The 26,176-nt window shown below is 36.7% G+C and overlaps 6 protein-coding genes across 6 annotated transcripts; 5 read left to right on the forward strand and 1 right to left on the reverse strand.

The window, feature by feature from the left end:
• Positions 1-1,067: 1,067 nt before the first annotated feature.
• GCK72_004902 (uncharacterized protein) lies at positions 1,068-2,978 on the forward strand (the record flags this gene model as incomplete). The annotated part of the gene is made up of 6 exons (XM_003116951.2): positions 1,068-1,191; positions 1,381-1,472; positions 1,623-1,826; positions 1,880-2,022; positions 2,080-2,143; positions 2,694-2,978. The coding sequence occupies 6 exons, from the start codon at positions 1,068-1,070 to the stop codon at positions 2,976-2,978; spliced, it is 912 nt and encodes a 303-aa protein (XP_003116999.2).
• A 1,007-nt stretch (positions 2,979-3,985) lies between these two features.
• On the forward strand, positions 3,986-5,477 carry GCK72_004903 (uncharacterized protein; the record flags this gene model as incomplete). Its single annotated transcript, XM_003117231.2, has 5 exons — positions 3,986-4,194; positions 4,243-4,398; positions 4,459-4,542; positions 4,591-5,230; positions 5,277-5,477. The coding sequence occupies 5 exons, from the start codon at positions 3,986-3,988 to the stop codon at positions 5,475-5,477; spliced, it is 1,290 nt and encodes a 429-aa protein (XP_003117279.2).
• A 2,041-nt stretch (positions 5,478-7,518) lies between these two features.
• Positions 7,519-10,237, forward strand: GCK72_004904 (uncharacterized protein; the record flags this gene model as incomplete). Its single annotated transcript, XM_053724940.1, has 3 exons — positions 7,519-7,727; positions 7,852-8,466; positions 9,625-10,237. 3 exons carry the CDS (start codon positions 7,519-7,521, stop codon positions 10,235-10,237), a joined length of 1,437 nt encoding a protein of 478 aa, XP_053589134.1.
• A 959-nt stretch (positions 10,238-11,196) lies between these two features.
• On the forward strand, positions 11,197-12,261 carry GCK72_004905 (uncharacterized protein; the record flags this gene model as incomplete). The annotated part of the gene is made up of 3 exons (XM_003117128.2): positions 11,197-11,315; positions 11,402-12,010; positions 12,132-12,261. The coding sequence occupies 3 exons, from the start codon at positions 11,197-11,199 to the stop codon at positions 12,259-12,261; spliced, it is 858 nt and encodes a 285-aa protein (XP_003117176.2).
• A 1,346-nt stretch (positions 12,262-13,607) lies between these two features.
• GCK72_004906 (uncharacterized protein) lies at positions 13,608-15,104 on the forward strand (the record flags this gene model as incomplete). Its single annotated transcript, XM_003116750.2, has 3 exons — positions 13,608-13,897; positions 14,281-14,889; positions 14,975-15,104. The coding sequence occupies 3 exons, from the start codon at positions 13,608-13,610 to the stop codon at positions 15,102-15,104; spliced, it is 1,029 nt and encodes a 342-aa protein (XP_003116798.2).
• A 2,306-nt stretch (positions 15,105-17,410) lies between these two features.
• GCK72_004907 (uncharacterized protein) lies at positions 17,411-20,017 on the reverse strand (the record flags this gene model as incomplete). The annotated part of the gene is made up of 3 exons (XM_053724941.1): positions 17,411-17,504; positions 17,608-17,718; positions 19,770-20,017. 3 exons carry the CDS (start codon positions 20,015-20,017, stop codon positions 17,411-17,413), a joined length of 453 nt encoding a protein of 150 aa, XP_053589135.1.
• Between the last annotated feature and the right edge of the window lie 6,159 nt (positions 20,018-26,176).

Raw genomic sequence — 26,176 nt, forward strand, 5'->3', positions numbered from 1 at the left:
TTCTTCTAAAAGACATCATCTATTATTTTGTTGTCTGTATATATGTCTTCATGACCTTCACCCTCCTACTCTCTCTGTGTTGATTAAAATCGAACGTGATCATGGTCTCCGTCTTCCTCTTATAAACAGTCTGAATGTGTCTCTTCAATGCGCAAGAAGACAACTCCCGCACTTCCCTTATTTTTTTCTCGTTTTTCGAATACTACTTTGTTGTAAAAAATCTCCTCCTCCTTCTCCTCTTCTACCAACGTCTTCACCTTCTTCTTGATTTGACGCTGACACTATTATTTTATTATCGCCCATCATGAGGAACTGTTTTACCTTTAACTATTCTATATTTTTGTTTTTCGTCGTCTCGTTTTGTTCAGGTAAGAAAAAGTTCTGAAAGTTCTTGTAAGGATTTTGGGGAGTCAGGTGATTAGTTTACACGAATTTTTAATTATATGGATTGTATTGAAAAGATGTCTGAAAATCTTTATCTCGTGTAAATAATAACAATATGCAATAATGATTATGTGTTAATTCTCCATTTTTCGTTTTTTTCTGGGAATAGTCTCAATTTGAAATCATATCGTATCCCATTGATCTAAATTCCTATCGTGTCGATTTTTGTAATTAACAACATTTCTGTTAACAACCTCATGAGAAAGTTGCAGCTTCAAACATTTAATTATTCGTCTATTGACTTTTGTCACAAATTCAGTAAAGTGGAAGTGTTCCAAGGTATCAGAAAATGTTGAATCAACTTTGATTACTATGATTTGTGTCAAGCTTTTGTGTCAAGCTAATAAAGTAATTTACTTTTATAATTGAGAAATTTTTCGTACACTGTCGTAGCATACACGCTCCATATTGTGACCTTTGCAGACTCAGTTCTAGCTAGTGTACCAACTTTTCACCATGAAAAAACTGTCAACTTCAAAATTTGATTAAGTCTATAAATACCAAAAAGTTTGAAGAAATTGAATAGGTTCCTTCTCAATTTCTAGTATAAGATATCTAATTGACTTTCAACTCCAATCGAATGGTTCTCCTAATCTATAAATATTTGTTCAGTTTGTGCCTCCATGGATCGAGAACATCTCATAAAACTTGCGTGTGCCAGAAATCCAGACCTCGAAATGTGTGAAGAATTGAAAGCAAGAAATGCAAGAGACTCAAGTAGCAGTTCGAAAAAAGACACAGTTGATAGTGAGTTGGAACAAAGTACATACATCTATTATATTTTCTACTATAAAAGGGAAAGCCAGAAAATACATATAAAAATGTTGCGTAAAAAGATTCAGAAGCGCAACAAACATTGATTGACGTCATTAGAGATCAAAATTTACACTTTTTTCCTCGTACCTACGTGATTATTGCTTACAATTGATGTTTCAGTGGTCGAACCACCTCCGTTACCTCCAAAGATGAAAAGAAGAGAGATCCGACCAGCACATGATGATGAGAATTCAGAACAGAAGCCCCCAGTGGTGAGTGATGAAGGAATTGTGAAGGAAGAGGGATAAGTGGGGGAATCTAAAGACTGTACAGAAATCTTGTCCCAGAAAACAGAAACTGAAAACTCCGTCCGTATTATTTGAACCGTAAAAGCATCAAAACCCAACCACTTTCTCTTCCAGCGATACCGTGCACTGAGCTCTGAAGAGGCCCGAATTCTCCAGACGAAATGTGCTAGAGTTGGACCACTCGTCCAAAAACATTGTCAGCCGAAGAAGACATCAGCTCGGAATGCAGGAAGATGCGCCGCCTATTTCAGAGATTGTGCACCGTTCATTGAGAAGAGTGATCCGTTGGCGTCGATTGCCAATTCGTTCAATTCAGGAGTAAGTGAAAGAGAGTTTTTGGACGGAATTTAATGGATATTTCCCTTTTCCAGGTCAACATAAACCTTGCCAACGTAGACGTCAAAGGTATCCCATATTACCCAGTGAATGAGGAAGGAGCTGTCGGAGTTGGAGTTGGTTTGGGTATTCCATTCGGGTCGTATGGAGGAGGATTCTCGAATTCTGTTGGTGTGAGGTAAGAAGATTGGTTATGAATTGTGGACATTAAAAACATGTATTTTTTGGTTTTCAGAGACTATTTCCACGGAGACCAGGAAGTCGGAGCCAACTGGTACGATGGAATGTACGGATATAAGGTGAGGGAATAGGGGTTCGAGTTTTTAAAGAACGTATACGGTACCATGCAATAAGATATACAATTTAGCCTTTTTCAGTTGAAAACCAACTTTGAGAGGGTATTACGGTATCACTGTTTGTCCCATCAGGTAAATTATGTATAAACCATACAGAACAAAGGCAGAGCTTCATTTTTGTAGTCGACAATTTTTTGTACGGACACTCCCTATCAAGTTACGTATCGACAAAGTAATTTCCCCCTCAAATCGGCCCATTTCAGTGCAAAATAGCGTAATTTTTGAGTTGTTCCTTTAAAATGACCATAACTCTCTTGGGAGTGTCCGTACAAAAAAGTTGCCAACTACAAAAATGAAGCTCTACCTTTGTTCTGTATTAACCTTTAAAAACCTACTCAATGGGACAATCAGTGATACCGTAACACTCTCTCAAAGTTGGACAATTTCAACTGAGAACGGCCAAAGTGCGTATATTTTTGCATGGTACTGTACTGTTTATAAAGTAAAAAGTGTTTTCCTCTCTCAACCTCATATTTCAACTATGTATTTCCAGAACCACTGGAACATTCCCCTCGTCCAATCACTCGGTGTTGAAGGTGGTCAACACAATACCGTATCCTTCCCACTTCATGGAAAAGACGCGGGAAATCTGAAAGTAGACAATGGATACGGAGTCGGTGGATACTATCAACAGAATGATCATGTTGGAGTGAACTATAAATCTGGAGATGTCAAACACACATTCGGTGTCAGTTCTCCATTCGTTGGAGCTGGTTTCCAAACGGGACAAGCCGTTGCGTTCCCCGGATTGGATGTGTGGGAACGGGCGTTGGGTTGATGAAGTTGTTAGATGTTTTTAGTTGTTTTCTTGTAATTTTCTATCATTTTTTTGGGTTCAATGAACTCAAAAACTCACTGTACAATCTCTAAAACTATTCAGGACAAATTGTCAAAACAAATGCGTTAATGAATGTTTTTTATTATAAAAATACTACTTTTTTTGTATATACTGATTGAATTGACACGAGATAAATAAAGAAATTGATATGGAAAAACACCTGAAGACGTTGAATACTCTATACAGTTCAGATGACATTTTTTGTAATTATTGATCAAAAATTCTAATTTTACTGCAATAATTAATCTTGTTGAATCAGTTATCTTTAGTGTACTCCGTGTATTTCTTTTTCTTGCCGAGTACGGTAGTTGAGAAAGTACGTGATTCGTTGCGGACAAAACACTATACTTTACGAGCAATCGTCTTTTGAAATTTTTTTTTGCCTAAATTATTTTCTAAACTGAGGTTTTTCTAATGGGCCTATTCTTGGGCAGCGAAAAACGTTTTTCGCTGGTTTTTTTCCGATTCACGGAACCAGAAAATCAGCGAAAAACTCTTCGCGCGCAGGCATTTTTTGCTGGAGTTTTCTCTTCCATATTTGGTATGTTAGGCCATTCACTTCGGGACCATTTTGTTTAAATCAGTGATCCTTTAACTTTCAGTGAAGCGTAAATCGACAATTAAAGGATCACTGATTTAAACAAAATGGTCCCGAAGTGAATGGCCTAACATACCAAATATGGAAGAGAAAACTCCAGCAAAAAATGCCTGCGCGCGAAGAGTTTTTCGCTGATTTTCTGGTTCCGTGAATCGGAAAAAAACCAGCGAAAAACGTTTTTCGCTGCCCAAGAATAGGCCCATAAATTAATTTGATTTTTTGCAAGATATTTTGAATTTTGTAATTAAAACTTGAAAATTTCAATTTTTCTCGAAGAATTTTCACATTTATTCCCAATATTTTCCATATTTTTCCCCTCCAAATTCTGTTTTTCAGTAACCTTCGAATAATGGACGATCGCCCTCCACTGTCGGAAATCGAGCTGAAAACACTCTGTCTGTATAACATTCATCAATGGAAAACTGCAGAGAAAACATACGAAAACTACAAAAAAGTGTGCAGTTGTCCATCGAAGATTGAAAAACTATCAGCAGCAAATTTCAAACGCCTATTCAATCAATATTCGAAAGAATACCTCTTTATGAGCGAAAATGGATTGTGAGTTGAACTTTTTTCTTAATTTTTACAATCCACATTTTGTTTCAGCCATCTCCCACACTATTGTTCCCAAATCTGTGTTCATTCCGATTTTGTAGAGGGAATTTCACAAAAAAGATCATATGAAAAAATTAGAGAGGCATTCAAAGAAGGCGCTGTTGGAAAGGAGACAGTCGAGTACTTCTATGATGGATTCCAAAGCAGGTAATTAAAGAAAATGAGAAAATATTTATAAATAACTAATTTTATTCTAAAATTTTTTAGAGCCGCCGCAAAGCATCTCCAATTCAGTGATTTGCCGTTTGATACTCTTCGAGTAGTTGTGAAAAAGCTGGATTTAAAATCAATGTGAGTTCTATGAATCCTAAAATAATCGAAACAATTGATTTATTTCAGATTGAATCTTCGAAACGTGTCCCGAGACCTTCGAATGATTGTCGATGAACAGAAACCGTCGTACAAAAATATTCGTATTGAGTATTTCACTAGCTCATATATTATCGTTGAGTTCAATGAACAATATGTCTTGTATACGGCTGATGTACACCTACCACGGATTCCTCTAACGAAAAAGATTGTGCGCAGTGATTTCAAGAATATTGCATTCAAAGATTTGCGTTTTGCATTCAGAAATCCCGAAATTCGACTGGATACTCTCCATATTCGATATACGGCTTTGAAATTTGAATATCGATTGTCACGATTTCTCTACTCATTAAAATACCAAATCCACGTGAAACACTGTTCAATCGATTTCGGGAATGAAAAAGATGTCAAGACCATTCTACAACGCATGAAACCAAAAGTTCTCAATAAATTGACTCTTCGTCGTGTCTCCCCTGATCGATCCGCCGAGGACAATGAGATTCATTATATAAGTTTCGACTATGTGTCAAGAATGGATCAATGGAAACAAGTTGAGCATGTCGAAGTAGAGAAAGCAAAGGTTTTATCGATTGAAAAGTTTTTTCATCTGAAAAGATTCGAAATCGAAGTCGAATCGATCCCAATGGAGAATTTGCGAAGACTGATAAATGTAAGAAACCGATTTCACTTATCAATAGTTGAATATTCATTTCCAGGCTGCATCTCACTCGACCAACTTTGAGTCATGTAGAATATATACCGACGAATACCTAGATGTTGGATTCATTGCGGCCGGGCTCAAACTGCAACCCGCTCCTTGGAATTGTGACAACTCTCATTTCTATGAGATCCCTGAAACCAAAAGTGTTTTAAATTTCTATCTGAGCCGCAATATGATTCATATAATCAAAAAATAAGTTTCCCATGTTGAATTTTTCTGTTAATTTCTCACCCTGTCCATGTTTTTTGTTTTCTTTTTGCTATTATCAGCACTGTATTGCACTAATTTATCGATGTATCATTTAAATCTAATGGGCCTATTTTGGAGGTAGCAAAAAGGCAAACAACTATTCTTTGCTAGTAGTAAAAAAAAAAATTTTCTTTTTTTGGCTACATCTAGAATAGGCCCATAAGTTTTCTTTTCAATTTTTCACCCTGTTCATGTTTGTTTTGTTTTCTTATTGCTGTTATCAGCACTGTATTGCACAAATTTATCGATGTACCATTCTAAGCATTTTTTCAATTTTTACACCTTGCTCATGTTGTTTTGTTTTTCTTATTGCTATTATCATCACTGCATTGCGATAATATATCGATGAACCTGTACCATTTAAATGTTTTTTCACTCCTGTTCACCCCACCTGCGACGGAAAAAAGTCGGAGAAATCACGCGTTTCTTTTCCCTCTCTCGCCTCCTGCGCATACTCTCGCCACAACTACAGTAAAATGGAATTAGAGTTTTCTGAGCTCGTTTTTCTCACTGTCTTTCAGGATTTTATGGCGAAAAAGTTGAAAAATGGTTGAAGGAATACATTTTTAATAGTTTCCAACAGACTTTAAAAAAAAAAATTTTCAGACGAAAGCATGAAATTTTTACGTTGGTCCATTGAAGATCATTTTCGATCTATGATTTCATCAAAGTATAAATATTTTGTTCGAAACCACGGAAGAATATTAGAAAATAAAATGAAATAGCCTCTTAAGAATGAATAAATGTATTCTGTTAATCAAACAAGTATCTCAATGAGGAGGCACTAGCCAGGTGTCGAGAGGAAGAGAAAGAAAAAAGTTTGAGTCGATGATACAGGCTGCGGAACTGAGCAAAATTGTTGAAACTTTGTGCATGATCAGATCTAGCCTTGTACTTTAATCTTGTAGTTGGTCGTTTTTTGATGGGGGTCTTCCCTGGACTGTTGTACTTAACTGAACATGACTGAGTCTCTATGAGCTACAGTAAGCCAGGGAGGTGCCCTACAAAAAAGTGATCAACTAAGAAAATGATATGCTAGGTGTGAACAATTTACTCACAAAATTTCATGTTTATCGGTCCATTATTGAGCCTGTGGCAAGTGGTTGAGGTGTGAGAAACGGCTCTGCTGTTTTCGAAGCTAGAAAATGTTTGGGTGCTGTCAGTTTTGATGCTAGCAAACTATTTTTTTTGGAAAAGATCCGCAAAGACTTTTTCTACAAGCCTATGGAAGCCGAATTTCGAAAATCTTGTTGTATTCGAAGATAATCCCTGGTAACCCTCAAAAAATTCGATTTTACTGTAGGAAACTGAAAACTTTTTGGGCACTCTCAGTTTTACACTTATTTTGACGTTCTATAGCTCAAATTGATCCATTTTTACCGTTCTACAATTCTATGATTTCAATTAAAAAAAAGTTTTTCTGAAATCGGAAACTTCTGAATATGCTTGAAAATTAAGACATACTGTACGCTAATCATCTGAATATGAGCCTGTTCCTTATCAGTATTGGTTCTAAATGAATGGATAAAATGTAATTTGTCTCTGACTCTTCAGAACAGTATCTTTTTACCAGAAAAGAAACTATATCACATCGTTTTTGGCAGTTTTTAGTTGAAAGTGTGTCTCCTTTCAGTTATAAAAACGAGATTATGTTTAAAATGTTGCTAAAATGGTATCATGCAAACGCGCTTCATCAGACTTCAGGTTTCGCGGGAAACTAATTTGAATTTATTTGGACCAAATATACCCTGTGCGCATCCCTATTCACCCCATAACAATACGCAACGCGGAGCCGCAACGCATACGTTGCGTAATTACTATTACTAACTATTAGAATCGATTTTACCATTTCTCCTTCGTTTTTTTCCTCTCTTTCATTTCACTCGACATTCAACTTCTTCTTCAGAATGCCTCTCAAATTCCTGAGTTTTCCATTTCTTGTCCAAGAAAACATTCTGAAAAACATGGAATTTTTCGAAATTTTTATAATGTCCACACTTTCGGAAAGAACCAAACGTTCAGCGATTCTTGCAAGAATAGACGTTCCAAAACTGCGACATGTTGTGAAAGACAAAGAGCAATCGATTATGATTAGGGGAGAGAAATCAAAAACGATAATCAAAATATTGGAAATTCCGAGACTGAGATTTAGAAGAATGTGGAAAATGAATATTGGGAATTTCGAAATTCCGACAAAGTGAGTTACATAAATATTTCTTGAGTGGATCCAGCAAGTCTCTTCATATTCTATAATTGAAAAAATAGAGAAGAGCGAAGCGACAACAATAAAAATATAACTTCACAAAACAATATTTATTCAGAATCAGTGTAAAAGAAGGTAAAAAACCATCTGACCCGGAATACTGCTTGCTAAAAGTGACACAAATCGACGAAAACTTTTTGGTAGGATTCAATCTCTATTTAAAAACGCTATTTCGTTTGAAAGAGTCAACTAAACTGAGAATGGAATTTATTAAATCCGCTGTTACAACTCCAATGTTTGGGAATGTGAATGAGGTTTCGTTGTCCGGGGAAACACTGACGATGGAGGATTTGAATTCGTTTCTAACTCTTTATCCAAATTTGGACGTTTTGAAGATTAAACAATCAGTTGATGGAAAATTGAACAAAAAATCAAAAATACTAGAGGTCAAAAATGTTTGGTTATCAAATGCCGGACAATTTGGAATGAATCTTCTTACAAAATTCACTGGTCAAAATATCTATTTAAATAAAGTGGATTTGGTGGAATCGGGTATTAATAAAATTATCAGAAAATGGATAAACAATGAAGGATATCAAAACTTGGTCTCGGTTCATGCTACAATGGATTTTTCCTCTGAAAGATTCATTCAAACAGATCAAGTATTCAACAAATTGCCTGTCGAATGGTTTAATCCAAGAGAACGACAAGAACATGTTGAATACACTACGAAGTAAGTGGATTTAAAAGCGATTTCTGTAATCATCGATTTTCCGATATTCGGAATCTGCAGCAAAAACTTATGATGTTTCGAATTCAGAACTTTAAAAAACTGTATTTTCAGAGTTTTCGGCGGTACTCTAGATATCGGTTTCTATGGTGACAACTGTTATGATGTCGTAAGAAAAAATGATGGGAAGAAAGCTTCAATTCGTGCTGAATTCTTTTATTTCCGAATGGGGGTATGGAACTGACGGGGGACTGCGCTATTATCATTTTTACATGAATCAACAGAGAGGAGGAAACATAAATCCTCTTGCATTTAAAAAAAAATTGAAATTTGATTCTAGAATGTTATGAGCTGTCAAAGTCCCAAAATCCCCCCTCTTGGCTCACTTTTTCATTGTATTTTTATTGAAACATTTCATGGTGTATTGAAAAAATAATAAATTTCTAATAAAAGCGTCATTCATTACTATAAAAAATGTTTTGAATAAAAAAAGAGGAGCTTTGAACATGTGTTCTCCAATGTCTACCTGAATCTCTTTTTCTGAAAAACACTCGACAGTTTAGTTGACTGAAGTTTCACAGTTTGATAGATAAATTGTCTTCAAAATAAATTCTTATGAGTTCACCCCTGTTCAACTGACAACAATACGCAACGCAGATGTTACATAATTACTATCCTATTACCTATTAGACCTATTAGAATCGATTGTACCATTTCTCCTTCGTCTTTTTCCTCTCTTTCATTTCACCCGTTTTTCAACTTCTATCATTTCCAAAATGCCTCTCAAGTTCCTGAGTTTTCCATTTCTCGTCCAAGAAAACATTCTGAAAAACATGGAATTTTTCGAAGTTTTCATAATGTCGATCCTCTCGGAAAGAACAAAACAATTAGCGATTCATGCAAGAATAGAAGTTCCAAAACTACTGCATGTTGTGAAAGAAAACGAACACTCGATTATGATTAGACGAGAGGAGGGAGAGAAATTTAAAACGATAATCAAAATATTGGAAATTCCGACACTGAGATTTAGAAGAACATCGAACAAGAATACTGGGGATTCCTATATTTGGATGAAGTGAGTTACATAAATATTTCTTGAGTGGATTCATTTTGAAATGTAATGATACCAAACTGTAGAGACAAAACAATCTTATTTTTCAGAATTCGTGTAAAAGGTAATTCATCTAACAGGGAATACTGCTTGGTAAAAGTGACACAAATCGACGAAAGGTTCTTGGCAGCATTCAATCTCTATTTAAAAACGCTATTTCGTTTGAAAGAGTCAACTAAACTGAGAATGGAATTTATTAAATCCTCTGTGAGAACTCCAATGTTTGGAAATGTGAATGAGGTTTCGTTGTCCGGGGAATCATTGACGATGGATGATTTGGATTCGTTTCTAACTCTCTATTCAAATTTGGACGTTTTGAAGATTCAACAATCAGTTAATGGAGAATTGAACGAAAGATCAAGAATACTAGCTGTCAAAAATGTTTTGTTATCAGATCCCGGACCGTTTGGAATGAATCTTCTCACGAAATTCACTGGTCAAAATATCTGTTTATGTAAAGTGGATTTGGTGGAATCGGTGGAATCGGATCTCAACGAACTTATCAGAAAATGGATGAACGGTGAAGGATATCAAAACTTAGTCTCGATTTTTGTTGAAATGAATTTTCTTTCTGGAAGATTCATTCAAACCGATCAAGTGTTCAACCAATTGCCTGTCGAATGGTTTGATACAACGCATCGACCAAAATATACCACGAGGTAAATCTATTCAAAACGGACTTCTATAATTATTGACTTTCCGACATTCGGAATTTGCGACAAAAACTTTCTGATACTGTTTCGAAGTCATCAACTTTTAAAAAAACTTTTCCTTTTTCAGAGTTTTCGGCGGTACTCTAGATATCGGTTTCTATGGTGACAACTGTTATGATGTCGTAAGAAAAAATGATGGGAAGAAAGCTTCAATTCGTGCTGAATTCTTTTATTTCCGAATGGGGGTATGGAACTGACGGGGGACTGCGCTATTATCATTTTTACATGAATCAACAGAGAGGAGGAAACATAAATCCTCTTGCATTTAAAAAAAAATTGAAATTTGATTCTAGAATGTTATGAGCTGTCAAAGTCCCAAAATCCCCCCTCTTGGCTCACTTTTTCATTGTATTTTTATTGAAACATTTCATGGTGTATTGAAAAAATAATAAATTTCTAATAAAAGCGTCATTCATTACTATAAAAAATGTTTTGAATAAAAAAAGAGGAGCTTTGAACATGTGTTCTCCAATGTCTACCTGAATCTCTTTTTCTGAAAAACACTCGACAGTTTAGTTGACTGAAGTTTCACAGTTTGATAGATAAATTGTCTTCAAAATAAATTCTTATGAGTTCACCCCTGTTCAACTGACAACAATACGCAACGCAGATGTTACATAATTACTATCCTATTACCTATTAGACCTATTAGAATCGATTGTACCATTTCTCCTTCGTCTTTTTCCTCTCTTTCATTTCACCCGTTTTTCAACTTCTATCATTTCCAAAATGCCTCTCAAGTTCCTGAGTTTTCCATTTCTCGTCCAAGAAAACATTCTGAAAAACATGGAATTTTTCGAAGTTTTCATAATGTCGATCCTCTCGGAAAGAACAAAACAATTAGCGATTCATGCAAGAATAGAAGTTCCAAAACTACTGCATGTTGTGAAAGAAAACGAACACTCGATTATGATTAGACGAGAGGAGGGAGAGAAATTTAAAACGATAATCAAAATATTGGAAATTCCGACACTGAGATTTAGAAGAACATCGAACAAGAATACTGGGGATTCCTATATTTGGATGAAGTGAGTTACATAAATATTTCTTGAGTGGATTCATTTTGAAATGTAATGATACCAAACTGTAGAGACAAAACAATCTTATTTTTCAGAATTCGTGTAAAAGGTAATTCATCTAACAGGGAATACTGCTTGGTAAAAGTGACACAAATCGACGAAAGGTTCTTGGCAGCATTCAATCTCTATTTAAAAACGCTATTTCGTTTGAAAGAGTCAACTAAACTGAGAATGGAATTTATTAAATCCTCTGTGAGAACTCCAATGTTTGGAAATGTGAATGAGGTTTCGTTGTCCGGGGAATCATTGACGATGGATGATTTGGATTCGTTTCTAACTCTCTATTCAAATTTGGACGTTTTGAAGATTCAACAATCAGTTAATGGAGAATTGAACGAAAGATCAAGAATACTAGCTGTCAAAAATGTTTTGTTATCAGATCCCGGACCGTTTGGAATGAATCTTCTCACGAAATTCACTGGTCAAAATATCTGTTTATGTAAAGTGGATTTGGTGGAATCGGTGGAATCGGATCTCAACGAACTTATCAGAAAATGGATGAACGGTGAAGGATATCAAAACTTAGTCTCGATTTTTGTTGAAATGAATTTTCTTTCTGGAAGATTCATTCAAACCGATCAAGTGTTCAACCAATTGCCTGTCGAATGGTTTGATACAACGCATCGACCAAAATATACCACGAGGTAAATCTATTCAAAACGGACTTCTATAATTATTGACTTTCCGACATTCGGAATTTGCGACAAAAACTTTCTGATACTGTTTCGAAGTCATCAACTTTTAAAAAAACTTTTCCTTTTTCAGAGTTTTCGGCGGTACTCTAGATATCGGTTTCTATGGTGACAACTGTTATGATGTCGTAAGAAAAAATGATGGGAAGAAAGCTTCAATTCGTGCTGATTTCTTTTATTTCCGGATGGTGGTTTGGAATTGAACTGAGGGACTGTGCTATTCAAATACATATGATTTTCGAAATAAATCGACAGAGAATCCTGGGGGAAACCTAAAATCCCCTTAAAGTCCAAAAATCGTCGCTCTTGGCACACCTTTTCATTGTATTTTTCTTTAAAATTTTATTCATGGTCTATGTGAAAAATAATACATTTTTGATAAAAGCGTCTTTCTTTACTATACAAAATAATTTGGCTCCGGGTCATTTCGACACCAGGGATTTCGACACCGGTGAAACACGTGTAAAATTTATTTAGAAAAGTAGGCTGTATTATGGTTCAGAAGGTCCGGGGTTCGACTCCGGGTACTGGTATTTTTTAGTATTTTGGCTTTTTGGTATCAATCTGAGTACCAAGGTTTGACCCCCACTGGTGGCAAAACTTTTTTTGTTTTTTGTTTTCGGCTTTTTGGTATCAATTTGAGTACCAAGGTTCGACCCCCACTGATGGCAAAACTTTTTTTTGGTTTTTTTTTCATTTTTTTCAACAACAAAATACAACATTTTAAAAACAGAAAAACATTGCTATAAAAACATTAGATATATTTCCTAGCCGCCCACATCGCCTTGAGATAAATGATTCCTTTCAGTCCTCTTGTGTTTGTCAACACGGCTATGATGCGAGAGTCTTTCAATTCATCTTTCAATTTTCTTTGACTAGAAATCTGTAAATAATGTTTTCATTAAAAATACATCCCTCAAAGTACAAACTTGGTACGTTGGATCGATGGACATGGCTTCTTTATTAAATTTCAACTTGCTGGCATCTTTCCGGAGGCATTTGAGCAGCTCAGATATCAAAGGAGTTGAGCGTCCTCTTGTGCATTGGATGCATCTTTCCAAGTTACGATGTTTTCTATATCTAATAGGAATATTAAGGCAAATAATGTTCCCCTGTTAACAGAAAAACAAGCCTCTCTAACAGCTGTTAGAGTAGCTTGTTTCGAATTTGATTTTTCTTGGGAGACTTGGTAGAGGGAGAGATCGTTGGTGACAGGGTAATCACATTTTAGAGTAGAAAATAATACTACTTCATAATCGGCTTGAACTTCGACCCTCTACAGAAAAATATGCTGAATTTCAGAAAACTTGAACCTATTCATTCAGCCCAGAAATTTGAACTATTTTTTTCCGCTATTGTTTCGTAATGCATTTCTCTTCCCAAACCCATTTATCCCTTCTCGCCCGATAACAATACGCAACGCGGACCCGCAACGCAGATGTTACGTAATTACTATTACTTGTACCTCTTAGAATCGATTGTACCATTTCTTTTTCGTCTTTTTCCTCTCTTTCATTTCACCCGTTTTTCAACTTCTTTCATTTTCAGAATGCCTCTCAAGTTCCTGAGTTTTCCATTTCTCGTCCAAGAAAATATTCTGAAAAACATGGAACTTGTCGAGTTCTTCATAATGTCTACATGCTCTAAAAGAACAAAACAATCAGCAATTCTTGCAAGAAAAGAAGTTCCAAAACTGCGACATGTTGTGAAAGAAAATGAGCAATCGATTATGATTAGGGGAGAGAAATCAAAAACGATAATCAAAATATTGGAAGCTCCAAGACTGAGACTAAGCAGAATGTGGAAAATGAGTGTTGGGAATTCCGAATTTCCGACAGAGTGAGTTACATAAATACCGTTTAAGTGGATCCAGTCCATTTCTTCGTTTTCTATTACCGGAAAAATAGGGAAGAGTGAACTTTAGCTTATGCGTCAATGACGAAAGTCTCTTAGAATTTTCTGAATTATTGGAATCTGCAACATAAATAACACTTCAGCCTTCCTTTAAGTACTCCCCACTTCTGGCCAAACTTAAAAATTGTGTTGCATCCTCACGATTTTTCACTTGCTTTGCATGTATATCCAATAAAATATAAAGTTGAAATACATTTTATGCACTTTTAAATCCTTAAAACATAATATCATTAAACGAGTACTGTCCAAAATTTTCATACTAGCTGAAATGTAAAGATACTAAACACAAAAAATCTTTTTTTTTTCAGAATCAGTGTACAAGGTAATTCATCTAACGCGGAATACTGCTTGCTAAAAGTGACACAAATCGACGAAACCTTTTTGGTAGGATTCAGTCTCTATTTCAACACGTTATTTCGTTTGAAAGAGTCAACTAAACTGAAATTGGAGTTTATTAAATCGGCTGTTAGAACTCCAATGTTTGAGAATGTGAATGAGGTTTCGTTGTCCGGGGAAACACTGACGATGGATGATTTGGATTCGTTTTTAACTCTTTATCCAAACTTGGACGTTTTGAAGATTAAACAATCAATTGATGGAGAATTGAACGAAACATCAAGAATACTAGTTGTCAAAAATGTTTGTTTATCAAATGCCGGGCCGTTTGGAATGAATCTTCTCACGAAATTCACTGGTCAAAATATCTATTTAAATAAAGTGGATTTGGTTGAAGCGGATCTTAATGAAATTATCAGAAAGTGGATAAACAGTGAAGGATATCAAAACTTGGTCTCGGTTCATGCTACAATGGATTATCCCTCTAGAAGACGCATTCAAACAGATCAAGTGTTCAACCAGTTGCCCATCGAACGGTTTAATCCAACAGAACGTCCAGAACATGTTCGATATACCACGAGGTAAGTCGATTCAAGAGCCACTTCCATTATGCTGTTTGTCATATTTAAAAGTTGTCACCTTTAAAAAAACTGTTCCTTTTTTCAGAGTTTTCCGCTTTACTTTAGATATCGGTTTCCATGGTGACAACTGTTACGATGTCATAAGAAAAAGTGATGGGAAGAAAGCTTCAATTCGTGCTGATTTCCGTTTTTTCCGGATGGTGATTTGGAATTGAAAGGGGACAGCGACATTCCAAAACATATACAGTAGCGGCCATAGATGAGTACACCTCCATACTTTCATGTCTATCTCAGCTGAAACCGGACCGTTTTGCACAAACTTTTTTTCAAAGGAAGCTGAAATTTTCATTAAAAATGACATAGTGTTATGTTCAAAGTGATCCGCTGATTTTTCTGATCATCGATTTTTTGTGATTTTGATATGAAAATCAAAACTTTTGATTTTTGAACTTGACCCTATAAATTTATAATACTTCTGCCCATCCGGATCACCGTGATACAGCTCCAGAAGTTCAAAATGATATGTTGGGCTAAATTGTTAATCTCACCATAAAAAGCTCCGAATCAGCCAAAAATGCGTGAAAAAATGGGTATTATATTTATCAACATTGCTATAATTGAAAATCATGACTCTGAGAAACTTTTTTTGAATTTTTTCATTCAAACAACTTTGGTTTCCAACTGTTACCCTGATCTTTGGGGTCCCTTGGCACTCAAAAATTATTTTTGATGATTTAGAAACAGTGTGCTGGAAGAGAGAGAAAGTTTACACAAGTTTTTTTATGTCTGATTCTTATGGGGGTCCACTTTCTACCACTCTCTTACAAGAACGGTTATTAATCGTTTTTGTGCATTTTTTTCCCGAATTTCTAAGAAACCTAAGCTTAAGAGAGAGCTTAGGTAACAAAAAAGTGCCTCTCACACCCATTCAGCCCCACACATTCAGCCAAAAAGTTGCCTAAAATTCGAACTCAAAGATCACCGGTACCCAAAGAGTTGGTGCCAGAAATCGGTACCCAAAGAACAATAGTACCCAATGATCACTTGGTACCCTAAGAAAAATCATCTCAAATCGGTACCCAAAGATCACCTGGTACCCAAAGAGTAGGTACCCAAAAATATCGGTACCCATTCAGTATTGGCTTTATAAAATAGTGGCAACTCCCTAGAAAGAGTTGAATTTCACCAGAAAAACAATATTTAGATTTTATTTTAGTTACATTTGTTTTATAATCAATAAAAACATGAAAAATTGGTTGGAAACTAAAGTTGTTTGAATGAAAAAAGTTCAAAAAATCATTTTTCTCAGAATTCTGATTTTCAATTGTGATAATGTTGATAAATGTGTATAACACGCATCTTTTCCGCATTTTTTGGCTGATTCGGAGCTTTTTACGATGAGTTATAACAGTTTCGCCCAACATATCATTTTGAACTTCTGAGGCTGTGGCACTGTGATAAGGATGCGCAGAAGCATTCTAACATTATATTTTGTTTTTATGAACGTAGCTCAACAACTGAGATACATATGCATGAAAGTATAGAGGTGTACTCACCTGTGACCGCTACTGTAATTAATTTTTTACATGAATCGAATCCTGGGGTATACCCAGAAGTTTGATTTTAGGATGTTATGAGCCCTCAATGCCCCAAAAATCGTCCCTCTTTATGCACTTGCATTGTATTTTTTATTGAAATTTTTTATGGTGCGTGCGAAAAGTAATAAATTTTCAATTAAAGCGTCATTCTTTACTATACAAAATGTTTTTATTGAAAAAAGAGTGGCATTTGAACAAGTGTCCTCTAATGTCCACCTGGATCTCTTTTTCTGAAGGACACTCGACACTTTAGTTGACTGAAGTTTCACAGTTTATGACACAGAGAGAAAAATCTTCGATAATTTCCCATTATTTAGTTTTTCACTGTTTCCATAACTTTTTATCTAACTATAACCCAATAACTTGCCTTCAATAAAAGATGCTGATGAATCCAAAAACTTAAAAGCGTGAAAAACAACAGACGTAAGGTTCCGTCAACCGACTGGTATATATGATTTATTAGAATTCGAATCCATTAATTTTTGAGCTGAAACTGGACTTGATTATACTTCTGAACAAACATGTTTGAGTAGATTTCAATAGAAACATCTAACCTCTCCTCAACCTTTTAGGATTGATCTCTTAAAATCGCAAGAATCAAAATAATGGCGAATCGACGGATAACTCTTTGTCGACTGTGTTAGATTCAGATATCGAAATCATCGAATTCATTAATGAACTAGATTCGAACTATTACTTTTTTCAAACCTTTCTAAAACTTCTCGAAATTTTTGGATTTTGAGAAACGTTCCCAAGTTCCCTCTTTGTAATAATACAATTTTCATTTCAATAGCTAATAACTACCAAAAATAGATAACAACAAAAATAGAAATTTAAAAAATCAACGGTTCTGTTCTGAGCAAGTAAAAAAGACAAGAAGAGGAGGGTACACGAAATAGGAAAAAACAGAAATGACACGGTATTTAATCGACAACAATAATATTATGAACAGAAGTAAGATGTTGTTGGAGATGGTCCGAACGGGAGAACTGACGGGCACACATGCTGCACGCGAATCTGGAAAACTTGTGTATGGATGGGAAGAGTGTGCTTTCTTTTTGTATTTTTTGGAAATTTGTCTGTTTGTCTGTGTATCCAGATGACCACTTTCTCCACTAACCTATACTCTTTGGTATGCGTTCTCTTGTGTCTGATCAACTGGTCACTCCTGTCGAATCGCTTCTCACAATCGATCCAATCACAAACGAACGGGCGGTCCCCAGTGTGTTTTCTGGAAATTTTCAGAGATTTATGTAGATTGAAAGTGGGACACATGGACAAACAGACAAGTATAGACAATCTGGACATTCAGAAGGACAAACAGACAGACACACAGAAATGTATATAAATTAAATCATCCAGAAAGCAGATATCCCTGCATCTTGAGTTCCGAGAACTGGAGAATCTGAACATCCGGATTTCCAAAATCACAGAAATTCGTGAAACGAATTTCTTGAACCAGGTGCATGCAAGCACAAAGACGGACATCTCATCCATCAATAATTAATGTGTCTGGGACATCGGGACATTGGGACATACAGACACACAGCGCTTGAAAATTCAACATCCAATCGGACGTTCATTTCATGATAATCATTGTTTCGCCATGCATTCTAGAAACCGTAAAAATCTGGACATACAGACACACAAGCACCCGAATTTACCTCATATGTGCTCTCAAATGACTCGTCTTTTTATATGTCTTTCCACACCCGGGAACACTACATAAATGTGAGTGTTGGGCACCACGATCGCCATGTTTTCTGAAAGAAAGTGTCGGATTATCATAAGGAGAAAGAGAGAGTAAATATTGATACACACTAATTTGTCTTTCTCTCTCTCTTCAAAGGGGCCTATAACATTTTAGAGAAAGAGAAAGGTTATGAAAAGAGAGTGCCTAATGAGTCACTGTTAAAAGGAGAGGCGCCGTAGGGGGAGCAGAAAAAAGAAATGGTACAAAAGAAGGAATGTGTAATAGTTGGGAAGGAGAAAGCGACCGGAAAGGAGGAGAACTTGGAGTGAAAGCGTGTGGAAAGGTTAGATCGAGAAATTGGGTTACTGTAGTTTTATGAAACTTTAGGACACAAAGTTATGATAAGAAAAAAAGGACAAATTTTAGAATAATTTAATGGTTATCTATGTTTCTTAAATAATATAATTTTTTGAACTTCAGCTATTTATTTCATATTTCTTTTCAAATGTTGAACTTGAATTCAATTTATGTAATCTAAGCTGAAAATCGTGTTTTTGGGTCATTTTCTGAGTTTAGAAAGATTTTTCGTACAAAAAGTGTCAAAAACCGCGATTTCCAGATGAAAAAGGTTTTGAAAACCGCGATTTTTGAGTTGAAATGGTCCAAAAAAGGGGAAAATAGGCCTTTTGGGCTATTTTAGGTCAAAACTGGATTTCTAGACCTAAAAACTTCGGGAAATACAATTTTTCGGGTCCTGAGACTTCGAAAACACGATTTTCAGCACAAAAATGGGTAAAATCGTGAACTTAGAGTTGAGTTTTGGTCTTTTGCTCTGTTTTATCTTACCTACATTAATCTAGCGACGCTTTCACTTATTCTGAATAGAATCATCCAGAAACTATCAATTAAACTTGTCAAAGGCCATTGATTCGAGTTGTCAGAGTTCTTCGAATTCGATCTTCAGTCCAAACGCGCCAATGGCACGCCAGTCTTATTGAGAACAGGTTTTTGCATAGTTGTCAAGGCCCGGCCCGGCCCGAAGGCCCGGCTTCAAAAAATGACCCTTTTTTTCCCAATTTTTTTTCGAAATTTTTTCAATTTTTCATCGAAAATGTGACCATTTTTGACTATTTTTCAGAATTTCTTCTAATTCTGACTGATAGTCGAAAATTTGACTTTTTCGCGAAAAAATTCGAAAAAATTCAAAAAATTTGAAAAAATTTGAAAATTTGACTTTCGCGCCAATTTGCCCGGGCCTTAAGCCCGGCCCGGGCCGGGCCCTGATTTTGCCAACAAGGCCCGGCCCGGCCCGGCCCGGGCCGGGCCTTGACAACTATGGGTTTTTGGGTACCTAGAATCTCTACTTTTGACGAAAATCCGAAGAAAGTGCACTACAGTAATCTTCCTTCACTCTCTCTCGTCTTTTCATTTTTTCCCTTCTGTTTTTTAATAGCCCCATTCAACTAGGCCACCCATTCCCGTTTTCGTCTTCTCCTCCTTCTTCCTTCATTCAAGAACTCATTCCAACCGCCCATCTAAATCCTCCTCCTCTCAAAAAACGTCCCATAAAAGCGGGGTCCCCGACTCACATGGCTTTGCAGTTCGGGCATGTGCATCTCTCGCATTTTCGTCGATTCGTGCTCATTTCCAAAGGGATCGAAGTGGTTGTAGTAGGGATCATCAGAAACATTTCAAATGGGTGACCATGACTTGAACTTGAGCTAGCCGACGTGGACGCTGGTGAATCCGGTGGGGAGATTGATGAGGGATAGCCACCAGAAGAAATCGAGGGATGTCGGGTCTCCCATGGCCGAAAGAATTTTGTGATAGAGGTCATTCTGGGAGGTCCTTCTCTCTCGACACTCCGATGCTCTGCTGCTCCAGAATGAGAGCAGCGAAGAAAAAATTCCTGTGGATTCCTGCTTCCCCGGTGGGCGGAGCTTTCCTCCACTCGTTACGGTGGGAATTAGCGGTGGCGGTGTTTCGGGGCTGGCGCCAGGGGCCTTTGTGTGCTCTCTCCATGGGCTCTTTTCTCTCTCTGCTCCTCGTTTTCTCCCGGTGGCGGCAGAGAGACCGACGGCGTCTTTTGATGTTCCCTTTCTCTCTTTTTTTCAATTTCTCCGCTTGTTATCAGTCCCTCCCTTCTCTCCTATTCTCTTCTATTTTCCCAATGATGGCGGCATCATAAAAGAAGGAGACCTCTCCGTAATCACCCCTCACTTAAGCATCTCTCACCCCCTATTATTCTTCTTTTTGACGGCTATTAATCAGTCATTTTTTGATAAGAGAGAAAGAGAGAGACTGTATGCCCAACTAAGTACCGATGTAACCTGTTTAAGGAGTGAGTTATTACGGAAATAGAGAGGAAGAAGAAAGGTGGAGCACTTGTTGGAGGACAACTTGGGGAAACGTCATTTTTGAGGACTGGCGGTGCGAAGACTCTGAAATCGAGGACATCAAGACAAACGGTTATACAGACAGACACTAATATCTACTTATTGAATTCGATACGGTACTTGATCCCCATGCCCTTTTCATTTTGATCAACTAACCTACAGTAACCCGAAGAAGTAATGAAGACCAGTCGTTAAAAGATAATGAACCTGGGAAAGGACAGAATGTATACGGTACACACACTCACTATGAGTAAATCATCACGAGGAGGGAAATTGAATGTGAGAGAATGACTGGTTTTGAAATTAGTTGATGTTTTGAAATGGCTGCGGATTGAATTAGGGGAGGACAGGTTGAAAGAACTCAAATATGGATCTGATGAACATAGATAAGCAAATAGAATAGGATTTTGAAGGAAACGGAAGTTTGTTTTGAGCAGTGATAAGATGTTGTGAAATTAACAAAAGATTGAGCGGTCAGAGTAAAGAATTGGCAAGAAAACTAATGGGATTGTGAAATATTGAATGGTTCAATTTTTGGACAGTTTCTCGACCAGTGCCAAGTGTACTGTAATTTGAAAACAGGCCTATTTCTGCATTATAAATATTGGGTTTTTTCCAATAATATTTCGGAAAAGTAGCCAAAGCGAAGTCGCTTCCCCTTCAGGTGGTTACAGACAAGGCTGTGAAGAACAGGGCCGCGGCTTTCCGTTAAAATTGAGCCTTATGACAAAATGCATTCCGTTGCTTCAAAAATTATTTCAGAAGTCCAGAAAAACAAAAGCTTTTCTGGGTAAAGATTTTGAATTTGATTCTATGTACCGGCTGATGTCAGGCTTCAACGCTTTCATACATTTTCTCTATGAAAAGATGCATGCAAAAAGTCAGGCCGTAAAACCTGTAATAGAGGCGCACCCGCTAGCAATAGTTTGGAGCATCATATCTCGGCTGTCTTTGAAGATAAATTTTTTTCAATTGAGGAAATATTCTATGAATATTTAGCTATATTTTTTCTGTTTGCAGGTTTTTGATATTTTCATTGGGATCCGAGACATAACGCTGCGAAGAAGCACCGCTAGGCGCGCCTATATTACAGGCATTACAATGGCTCATTTTGATATTAACCAAAAATTGAAAAGGACCTACAGCTTTCCATGACAGGATTTTTAACGGTTTTTTTCAACTAACCTCTAGAATACCTAAACATGGCTTCATTCATTCCAATTTCATATCTCCTTTAAAATCTCATAACTTTTGCCTGTTCTCCTCTTCTCACTCCAACATTCTCTTCATCTTCTCATAAAACAATCTCATCAAACACTTTTAATGACTTGCTAAAGAAACCCACTCGGATCGAACAAAAACCCGCAGTGCTCGCTGGTGATAACCTCTCGGCGATTAACGACGTGCACCTTTCCAAAAAGAAGATTCTCTCGATGATTCGCCTTTGAATCAACGAGAAAAAATAGAAAATAGACGCTGGAGAAGTGTAGTGGACACATGTTCTTTTAATGAGCTTAACGATTGGAGAGGGATGTGATTGAGAGAAAAAGTTGTACACTTTTTGGAGGAGGGCACCACGAAGGCGACCTCGAGAGAAAGAGAAGTGACAAATGTTTTCTTCTCGTTCTTTTTTTCTCGTTTCGTTCGGATCCAATTTGATGGAAAACGGATAGATGAAAAGATGCACTTTTTGGAGAGGAAGAAAAAGCGTGGAGGTCTTTGGTTGATAGTTGTGGAGTGGTGAGAGGGGTCACCTGGAGGAATCATTACAGACGAAAATAGAAAGTTTCGGATTACTGTAGATTGCTTACTAAGGACGGTCGTCGAGTCAGTGTGGAGATATGGGACGTGATCTATATCATTGGAAAGCTGAGATAACGCTGATTCCAAAAATATATTCAGTTTCTGCCCTCGAGGACTAGTATTAAAAAAAAACGAGTTCAAAGTTCGGAAAAATAGAAAATTATCATCTTTTTAGTACTCAAAAATTTCTCCAAAATAAATCGCGTGTCAGAAAGGTATTATTTTGTTTATTCAACTTTGACAATGGTTTTTCTCGAATTCCAGGGCTCGGGGTAAAAACTGAAAATATATTTGGAATCAGCGTTTTCTCAGCTTTCCAATGATATAAGTCACGTCTCATATCTACAAATTGGCTCGGTGACCTTTCCTAGTTAGTGCTGTGACTATAGAAGATTAGAGGCCGTTTATTTCAGAGCATCGAACTTCTGAACATTCAAATTTTCAGACAGAAATGCACATTTTAGAGTTGTGATTATTTGTACAGACATACATAATTTAGAAATTTTCGGGCCTTGATGGATCATATCATAAGATGTCGGAAAACACAAAATATGGACTTCTTCATTTTTTTGAAAATTATTGAAGAAATGGACATCTGGACTTTGGAGATGAAGACAGATATCAGATTTCGAAGCCTTCAGCTGTAGGTATCTGGTCAAAAAAACAAACAGAGAGATAAAATAAAATACACAATTGAGATAAATGTTAGTAATCTGAAAATTCAAGACTGATCAATTGAATCGGTAAATTGGGAAAAAACAGAAAAGTCTGGATAGACTTTTTAGCATACAACCGATAAATAATTGAAACGATGACATGTCACAAATGCGACTATCAAAATATATTAGTTTTTGAACATTCTCGTCACCTAAATTTCGATTGAAATCTGTCGGTGTCCAATCTAGCCTAAGTTATAGATGATCGATGTGAAACTAGTTGAAATGTGTGTGTATTACTTCACCGAACAATAAGTCTTTAGAGAGTGCTGATACCAAAATATTCTCAATCTCAAAACTAAAACTCTAGATTTTATCTACAGAACACACACAAACGATTGTATATCAAAATTCGTAGATTTAGACCAACAACCACGCAAACTCACAACATTTTAAACGGTACCGTATTCCTAAAACCCCACAACACGTCTCTCCCATCTGGACATAACGCTTCTCCCAATGTTCATAATTATATTCCAAAAGGATGTTTTCTCTATTCTCATCAACCAGTACCTTCTATTTACCCACCACCTTTACCGCTTTGTTTCAAAGCGTTCAGATTAGGTATATCCATATTTCTAATTACCCTGACTAACCTACTTGACCATGAGCTCTTTGTTGAGAGCAGTGAGAGCAGAGTGTGTATCCCTGCCACCCTACACCCTCGATGTGTCAGTGTCTTCTTGGACGTCGTCGATTATATCTATGTCGTATGGAACGGTGTGTGTGTCTCTCCGTGTGACAACCTTGTATACCAAAATAACCTTGTATATCAAAATTCGCAGTTTTAAAACAAAAACTAGGCAAGCTCACAACCTTTTGAACGGTATAGTACACTCAAATCCCCGAAGAACATTTGTCAACAATGAAAAAAAGTTAAATTTTCCACCTGGAAATGAAGCTTCTCCCAACGGTCATAATCTGACCAGTACCCTCTAATTACTTTTATCGAATTGCTTCAAATCGGTCAGATTAGGAATATCCATACCTTGTCGAGAGCAGTGTGTGCCTGTGTGCCTGTTTCCGTCCTCTTCCCGTCAGTGTCTTCTCGGAAGAAAAATGACGTCATCGTCATCGATTCTGTCGTATGGAACGGTGTGTGTCCGGTGTGCATTGCGTAAAACGTCGATAATCGGTGTTGAGGATTTTCGAATGGCCAACTCGGGCGTGCCTCAGTTTGATGGTTAGAACTTCCGACTTTTTTGAATTTCTGATCTGAAGATGATAAAGTTTTGATCTGAACCCAAATAGACCTTAAATCCAGACAAAAGTTGCAAAATGATGGACGGGTAGCTCGTTTTTCTGGCTCATTAGAGCTCCAAATAGTGATTATTTCTGATTTGCATTCAAATTTCATTTCTTTTAAGAGATCTATTTTTCTTCTCCCCCTTTCCATGCCTCTTTTCTAAATTCTCTCGTTTCCATTTGTCCTTTCAGTCCTGCTTCTCTTCTCTCCTCTCTCTCTCTTCACCTTTTCCTCTTATCGATTCGGCTTCACCTGCTTATGGATATCACTTGACCACTACGCCTTCACTCTCTCCCTTCCTTTCTCCCAATTCCTCCAAATTCTGCGAACGCGCTCTAATGAGAGAAACAATAACCGCAAAGGCATCAGTCCTCGTATCTGCGTCTCTAGCGTCCCTAGTGTCCATCGTCTGCCATCTTATGTCGTTCTCTCGCGAGGCTAATAGACACTTTGAACGATGATCATTTGCCTTTGAATAGTTACTTTTAATTGTTTCAGAAGTTTTTTGCTGTTATTCAATTTCAGTTTTTTTCGAGAATCTTGTTAAATCATTTAAAAATCTATTTGGAGGATATATTTGAATCTTAAGCTTTCTTTTATTTTCCAATGTAAAGTAGAAAAATCTGAAAATGTAACACATTTTCTCTAAAATTATTTGGTTTCAATAGAATTTGTCAATCTTTCTGAAACTCTCACTGTACCGAAATCCCAATTATTGGTTTTCAATTTATTCCCATCAAATTTTTACCCTGTTGAAATGTTTTTAAATGTACGTAATCACATTGATCTGACACATTCCTCACCGATTTTGTTATATTTTCCTAATAATTTCGGTCCAGTTTTTGTTGTATTACAATATCTGCAATACTTTTTCAAACACTCATTTTTTAAACAGTCGTTCCGTGCTAGACGACTCGTTGGAAGAGAAAATCCACTTCGGCCAAGAATTTGAATAACTCAAAGTAGAAAGTCTGCGTGATCTTTTGATCTTGAGAGAATTATAATTATAATTCAGAAATGAAGATTGATGTTTATGGGCTTGAGTTCTAGGCCCTATCAGGGGAGAGAGAAAAGTTAGTAAAAGTTCTTTCGGCTCCTTTTTTATGGGCGGGGCCAAGATGCATGTTTAATTTTGATAATGGAATCTGAAAACTCACAAATCGATTTATTCGATTTACTACGCATTTATAAAGTTCAAATGAGCTTCCAGCTTTTATAGATACTTTAAGTCAACATATAATTTTTAGTTTTAATTTAAGAATACATACACTGAGTTAGGTAACAACATTAAAAAAAAAGCTTTTTTGTCAGTTTTTGTTCTCCTTTTCGTAAATACCTGTCTTTTTATCTTTTCGATTTCTCAATTTCCTGTTTTTTTCCAGATCCCCATAACTAAAACATCCAAGTTTTTTGAAAATGAGCCAAGATCCGCCTCCCTCCGGCGATCCGAACTTGAAACCAGCGGAACCGGAGCTTGATGCAGGGGAACAGGCTCGTAGAAGACTGGCAAGAAGAGAAAAGAGAATGGCTGAAATAATAGAAGCGAAAAGACAACAGGCGATCAAAGATCAGGAGGCGAGGGCAGAGCAGAAGAAGAGAGAACAACCGAGAATGGAAAAGAAGGAATCAGAAGAGTCTCTAAAATTGTTTAATCAGACGAAGGAACCATCTACTTCTCAGCCAAGAGAATCGAAAGTTGAAATGAAAGCAAGGGAGAGAAAGCCTGCAGATGAGAAGAAGACTCGTGTCGCTGCTCCAGATGAATCTCGACAAGAGTCATCGGAGGAGAGAAGAATTGCTCACTATCAGAAGCAGAAAGAAATGGAAAAACAGAA

The sequence above is a fragment of the Caenorhabditis remanei genome, chromosome II, assembly GCF_010183535.1.
Source record: "Caenorhabditis remanei strain PX506 chromosome II, whole genome shotgun sequence".
NCBI classification, from domain to species: Eukaryota; Metazoa; Nematoda; class Chromadorea; order Rhabditida; family Rhabditidae; genus Caenorhabditis; species Caenorhabditis remanei.